This window comes from Elephantulus edwardii, unplaced genomic scaffold (genome assembly GCF_000299155.1).
Source record: "Elephantulus edwardii isolate Elephantulus edwardi_28Jun2011 unplaced genomic scaffold, EleEdw1.0 scaffold00026, whole genome shotgun sequence".
Lineage (NCBI taxonomy): Eukaryota > Metazoa > Chordata > Mammalia > Macroscelidea > Macroscelididae > Elephantulus > Elephantulus edwardii.
Window position 1 is genome coordinate 2,847,965 of NW_006399776.1, and position 6,388 is coordinate 2,854,352.

The 6,388-nt window shown below is 46.7% G+C and overlaps 1 protein-coding gene across 1 annotated transcript; it reads left to right on the forward strand.

The window, feature by feature from the left end:
- Window positions 1-490: 490 nt before the first annotated feature.
- ELL3 (elongation factor RNA polymerase II-like 3) lies at window positions 491-3,928 on the forward strand. The gene is made up of 11 exons (XM_006882959.1): window positions 491-622; window positions 828-863; window positions 1,235-1,347; window positions 1,473-1,674; window positions 1,765-1,844; window positions 1,984-2,059; window positions 2,439-2,616; window positions 2,714-2,756; window positions 2,889-3,060; window positions 3,698-3,742; window positions 3,818-3,928. Exons 1-11 carry the CDS (start codon window positions 491-493, stop codon window positions 3,926-3,928), a joined length of 1,188 nt encoding a protein of 395 aa, XP_006883021.1.
- Window positions 3,929-6,388: the final 2,460 nt, after the last annotated feature.

The following is a 6,388-nucleotide window of genomic DNA, read 5'->3' on the forward strand; positions in this document are numbered from 1 at the left end:
CGCTTAAGGTTCCACCATTGTCTAATTTCTTAAGGGCTTATGGGTCACAGAGGTGCGATCGACTGAGTGCACCCAGCAACCGACCCATCCCTCCCCGCCCCTCTGCGGCTGAAATCCTCAAGTGGTAGCTAGTTCATCTTAACGATGGCAACCAAGTCGAGTTCCAATTGGCTGGGGATACACAGAGGCAGAACAGGTGAAGGGTCTGAAGCTGGCCACAGACTTTGTCCCAGACTAGGATAGCCCCACTGGGAAGTCCAAAGCAGTCCCCTCTAAATCGTTAAGAGAGGGCAGGGGTTGAGGGGGTGGCCCCCGGGAATGCGGGGCACCGCCCACGCGCCTGAGAACCTCTGGGGAGGTCCTGGCAGGGGCGGGGCCAGGCGGGGCGGGCCGGACCTGGGCTGCAGGAGTGCCGGGTAAACCCTACAAAGCAGAGGTGGTGGCCGTGGCTCTCGGGTTTGTTCTGGTTCGCCTTGCACTCAATTTTGCCATGGCGGGACCCCAGGAACCTCTGAGTGGGAAGCTCCCACTCTGCTTTTCCCCGGCTCCGCGGACCAGCCTCCTGTTGCTCAGGCTCAACGACGCGGCACTTCGGGCACTGCAAGAGTGTCAGCGGCAACAGGTGCGGCCCACCCCAGCTCCTTCTCCCGAGCCCTTTTTCCGAGGTACCTCGGACGCCTGCCGGCGGCCCTAACGAAGAAACCTGGGGAGGGGAGTTAGCCTCCACTAAGCAAAGCCTGAGAGGCAAGTGCTCCAGCATCCCCAACGTCTAATCCTGGGGACCACGCTTCACTTGAGCTCAACTCGTGTCCGGGCTCTCCCCGCAGGTTCGGCCGGTGATCGCCTTCCAGGGTAGTCGTGGGGTAAGTGCGGATCCCAGGGATGTCGGGGAGCTGCAGATGGAGGCTTGCGGTGGACTCAGTAGACACCTTCCCAGGGTGATGCCCGCAATGATTCTACTGAAGTCAGGGCCAGAGCTATTATCAACAGTCATGGTTTGGGGAAGTTCTGAGAACTGAGCCCCCAGTGGAGGGGGCTTCTGGGGTTATGGTCCCAGAGGGCTTTGGTTGAGAAGCCTGTCTTGGCCTCCTGGGGAACTCAAGCACAGCTGCACCTGGTGTGCTAATGAGTCCCTGGGGGACCCATCTTTTCTGGACTAGTTATGAGAAAAGTGACAGTGGCAGGAGGGGGAGGGACTGGCTTCATGTGGCTTATGGTCTCCTTCCACCCCCAGTACCTGAGGCTCCCAGGTCCTGGCTGGTCCTGCCTCTTCTCCTTCGTAGTGTCTCAGTGTGGACAGGGAGGTCCTGGTGGTGGCTTGGATCTTGTATGCCAAAGATTGAGCAGGTGAGTGCGAACAGGTAGCAAAAAATGGGGTTTTGTTTGGGGTGAGTAGGGGCCAGAGAAGGGTTTGAAAATTCTCCATCCTCCCATTTCTGGTTTCGCTCTCATCCCCTAAAATCCTTGTCCAGATCTAGACCTAACCGCCTCTACTGCCTGGGCCCACTCAGAGAACGCCTCACAATTTGGGCAGCCATGGATTCTATCCCAGCCCCATCCTTAGTTCAGGAACATATCCTGACCGAAGCAGCAAGAGACCCAGAGAGTTGGCAGGATACTGAAGAAGATTCTGAAGGAGACACAATGTCACAGCCACAGATGGCACTGGAAGAGGTAAGGCTAGGAACTACAGGGACTTGGGGATAAGGTGGGGCAACGCCTGATTCCCAGGAAGCCAAGTGCTCCTACCACTTTCCCCGCCAGGTGCCAGATGCACTGGCAAGTAACCAAAGACAGTCACTCCCAGGATCCTCAAGGGAACACATGGCACAGTGGGAAGTGAGGTACTTGGGGCAGGGTTGGGTAACCCAAGAAGCCCCAGTATTTTCTTCCTTTCTAATCTCCACCCTAAAATGCTGTAATGAGATATTTAGCCCCACCTCCTACTCAGATCTTTTCTCATTCCCTCTTTGCAAACCCAAGGAACCAGACTCATCTTTCAGAGAGAGAGCATGATCAGAGACTGCTTTCCTCTGCCAGCCAGAAACATCTAGACAAGGTGAGCTGTAATAAGGACTTTTCAGGGGAGCTCTGGTGGCCTAGTGGCAAGGAGCTGCAACTACAATCCCAGAGGCGCACGGTTCGAATCCACCAGATGCTCTGCCGGGGAAGGAGGGACAATCTCCTCCAGTACCAGTCAGATCTGATTTGACGGTACACGCACACAAAAATAACAAAATAAAAAAAAATTTTAAAAAAACCCAATGACTTAAAAAAAAAAAAAAATAAGGACTTTTCACTGAAAACTTTGCCCAGTCAAGTTGCAATTAAAAAATTAGGAGCCCTCATTTTGAAGTTCACAAAGCACATTTTTTTTTAAGTGGGAGAAGGGCAAAATAGGATACTAGCTTACTGTGTGACACAATTCTTTTTCCCAGCAAAAAAGACCAGCATCTGCAGCTACTACAGAACAAGAAGAAAAGAGGCTCAGAGCTCTGCCCTTAGTTGCTAGTCCTCTTCAAGAGCTGCCCAGTCAAGACCTACAAGACCAAGATGACTGGGAACAAGATGAAGGCATGGACTCTAGGCTGGAGGACAGCCCCTCAGTTCAAACAGGTGAAAGTTTATAAGACAAACTGTCAGAGAGAAAAAAAAAAAACCAACCAAAAACAAAGACCCACAATCACTTTAGTGTCTTTTGCTTCTTTCCTAGATTCTGAATCTCCAAGCCCTGAAGAGGTACCAGACTACCTTCTGTGAGTCCCCTGCCATTTCCAATGTCAAGTCTTGTGTAAACTATATCCTATCACTCTCCTTACATGAAAACATCTTGGAGACTTGAGGCTCTTGGAAAGAGTGAGATTGAAGGTAATTCTTTGCCCCAGCAGGCAATACAGGGCCATCCATAATGCAGAGCAGCAACATGCCTATGAGCAGGACTTCGAGACAGATTATGCTGAATACCGTATCCTACATGCCCGTGTTGGTGCTGCAAGCCAAAGGTTCATAGAATTGGGAGCAGAGATCAAGAGAGTTGAGCGAGGAAGCCCCGAACATAAGGTAAGGAACAGACCATAATGGCTTTACAAGTCTATTGGTCTTCCTTGCTGTTGCCCCAAATTCTTTTGAACCATGTACAATGGAGCTGGATTGTTTTCTGTTCAGAAGTATTTCCAGATTTTTCTTCCTAGTCTGTTTTATTCCAGCATCATAGCAACATATAAACCTCCACTGACAGATGGGCAATGTCTATGTGAGGTTCTCTAACTGGGAATTGAACCTAGGTCCCCCTCCCCCACCCTTGGAATTGGAGAATTCTGTCCCCCAACCACCAGTCCCTTCCCTGTTGGTCATTAACTGCTCACAAGAGAGTAGCCCTGGTTAATTATCAGAATGAAAGGTTAGTAATTCAACCCATCAGCTGCTTTGTAAGGATGGGCAATTTGCTCCCATATTTATTATCAGAAACTCCAATGGCAGCTCTGCTGTCCTGTAGAATATGTGTGAATTACAATCAGCTAGACAGCAGTGGGTAACTGTAATTGTTCTCTCAGTTAAGCAAAGTGACAACCAAAGAGATTCAAGAGAAAAATTTGTCATATAGTAGAGACTAAGCAGGGGTGGTTACTTCTCTTTAGTGAAATGAAGCTTATTTCCTCAGTATTTAAACTCAGTCCTACCATTTTCTTCATTTCAGATGCTGGAAGATAAAATAGTCAAGGAATATAAAAAGTTCAGGAAGGTAAGATGAGATCTGGGGCTAGTAGTAAGAAGGCAGAGATGAAGACTTATTGACATGGATTTTTCTTCTCTGCAGCGGTACCCAGGTTATAGGGAAGAAAAACGTCGCTGCGAATACCTCCATCAGAAACTGTCCCACATTAAAGGTCTCATCCTGGAGTTTGAGGAAAAGAACAGAGGAAGCTAAAGCTGTCAAAGGGCTCTTGATCTTCTGGGTAGTGATAGAAGGAAATGATGCAGCCACAAACTAAGTAGTACGCAACTGTCTGCTTTCTTATTGTTAACCACTTGAGTCCGTGGTGGCAAGTAAGAGAGCTACTCTAGGTTGAGGTTTGATTTTCATTGCTGCTGTATTTCAATCCCTAAAGGTTAAGCATAGTGCTGAGACTCCACAGCTGTGTCCAGAAGTTGTAGAGGATTAGCTTCTTTAACATTAGGTAAGATCAGTGTCACATCCTGAGAAATGACGCTACTTCCAGGACAAGGTACCTTGAGGATTTTAGACAATCTAGCTTGTAGACTCCCTAAGCAAGCAATGACAACTGTTAACAAGCTAAAAGAAACATACATGGATGTAATGGGCACTGTTACTAGAGGGAATGAGTTTGAATGTTATCCATGTACTCAAAGTAAATTTTTTACTCATGATTGAAAAACTAAAACTGACTGCTTCTGTATCCTTTGTTTATATGGTCTTGTTAAACTTTCCTAGGCAGGGGCTTTTTATGGTTGGTGGGTGTACACTGGAACCATTTAGGCCTCTCTAGAGGCCTAATCTGTGTTTCATTGATTATGCAAAGGTGTTTGACTCTGTGGATCATAACAAACTGTGGCTGACTCTGAGAATGGGAATCCCAGAACATTTAATCATGCTAATGCGAAACCTATACTTGGACCAAGAGGCAGTCATTAGAACAGAGCAAGGTAATACCGCACGGTTCAAAACTGGGAAGGGTGTGCGCCAGGGATGCGTCCTATCTCCATACCTTTTCAACCTATATGCAGAGCATATTCGAGAGGCCAAGCTCTATGAGAAGTGTGACATCAGGATTGGGGGAAGATCTATTAACAATCTGGGTTATACAGATGACACAACCCTGCTCACTGAAACTGAGGAGGACCTCATGCACTTGCTGCAGAGGGTCAAGGACTGCAGCCTTCAGTATGGATTGAGGCTCAATGTCAAGAAGACAAAGATTCTCACCACTGGACCAACTGGTAGCATCAAGATGGATGGTGAAGAGATTGAGATTGTTCACAGCTTCAGTTTGCTTGGCTCCACTTGGCACCAGCAGCCAGGAAATAAAAAAACGTGTTGCAATGGGAAAGTCTGTTAGGGACCTCTCTAAAGTACTCAAGAGCAAGGGTGCGTCTCTGGAGACTAAGGCGCACCTGATACAGGCCATGGTCTTTGCAATCACTTGTTATGCATCAGAGAGTTGGACAATGACTAGGGAAGATAGAGGGACAGCACAGGAGGGGAAGACCCTCTATGAGGTGGATTGATTCAGTGACTGGGGTAATCGGGATGGTGTGTCAGAGGCCATGTGATTTGCACAGGATAGAGCACAGTTTAGGGCTGTTGTACACAGGGTCGCTATGAGTCGCAAATGACTCGACGGCACATAACAACAGAGGCCTAAACCCCAGCTCAGGTTTTAGGAAGAACTCTCAAGATTATGGTATAGGCATTTTTACAAAGCACTAGGAATAATCTTAATATCTATTTTGCTATAAAGACTCTACCAAATCTATTTTAGACTTGACAGCTAATAATTAATCCTCATTTTCTAAACACAGGTGTTTGAAGGATCAGTAAAATTAGGGTCCCAATTAGAATTCGGGAGCTCTGGTGGCCTAATGGTAAGGAATTATGCTGTCAATACAGAGGTACCTGGTTTGAATCCACCAGGTGCTCTATGGGAGACATATGGGCAATCTCCTTTTGTGTGATATATAGCCTGTGAAAACTTGGTGGAGGATCAGCTTATGGGTCAGTTCCTACTCGATGATAAACAAATTGGAATTACCTAGTAACTGAAAATTATAACGATTTGGCTTTATCCACAAAAAGATAAATGGTTTAATTAATTTGAAAAAAAGGGGATCACTCCATCCTTTTCATTGCTGTAGAAGTAGATGTTTCTCAGCTCCACCAGAGGGGACATTAATGGCACAAACCTAAGCTTTAAGGGATGACAAACAGCTTGGAACCCTCACCTGGTATCACATCTAATGCAGTGCAATCCTAGGCAGACAAGAGCCCTTCAGAGATATAAACATGAAATAAGCTCAGCTGCATGACAAGGATAGCAGCAATTTACCCTTAAGGTACGAACAGGGTCACAAAAAACCAATAGCAAAGGTCCCTCACCTAGTCTAGACTAAGGACTGAGTAATAAATATATAAGGACAAAGGTGAGAAAGTTGGATTCACAAAGGACAGCTTTGAATTTGGTTATTTTTTCTAGAGTTTCACTCACCAGTAACAGCTGCTAGCTTTACCTGTGGTTATTTTAATATAAATAAAAGTTAAATGTCGTTTCTAGCCACATTTCAAATGCTCAACAGATGGGTGTTATGGACAGTAGACACACAAAAATCTATTAGGTCTAGAGAACATCCAGTTCTCTATCTGGTGGAAAAA

Coding starts and splice junctions, on each gene's coding strand:
- ELL3 (XM_006882959.1), top strand. CDS start 491: ATGGCGGGACCCCAGGAACCTCTGAGTGGGAAGCTCCCACTCTGCTTT. Junction 2,757..2,888: donor GAGGTACCAGACTACCTTCT/GTGAGTCCCCTG, acceptor TTGCCCCAGCAG/GCAATACAGGGCCATCCATA. Junction 3,061..3,697: donor GAGGAAGCCCCGAACATAAG/GTAAGGAACAGA, acceptor TCTTCATTTCAG/ATGCTGGAAGATAAAATAGT.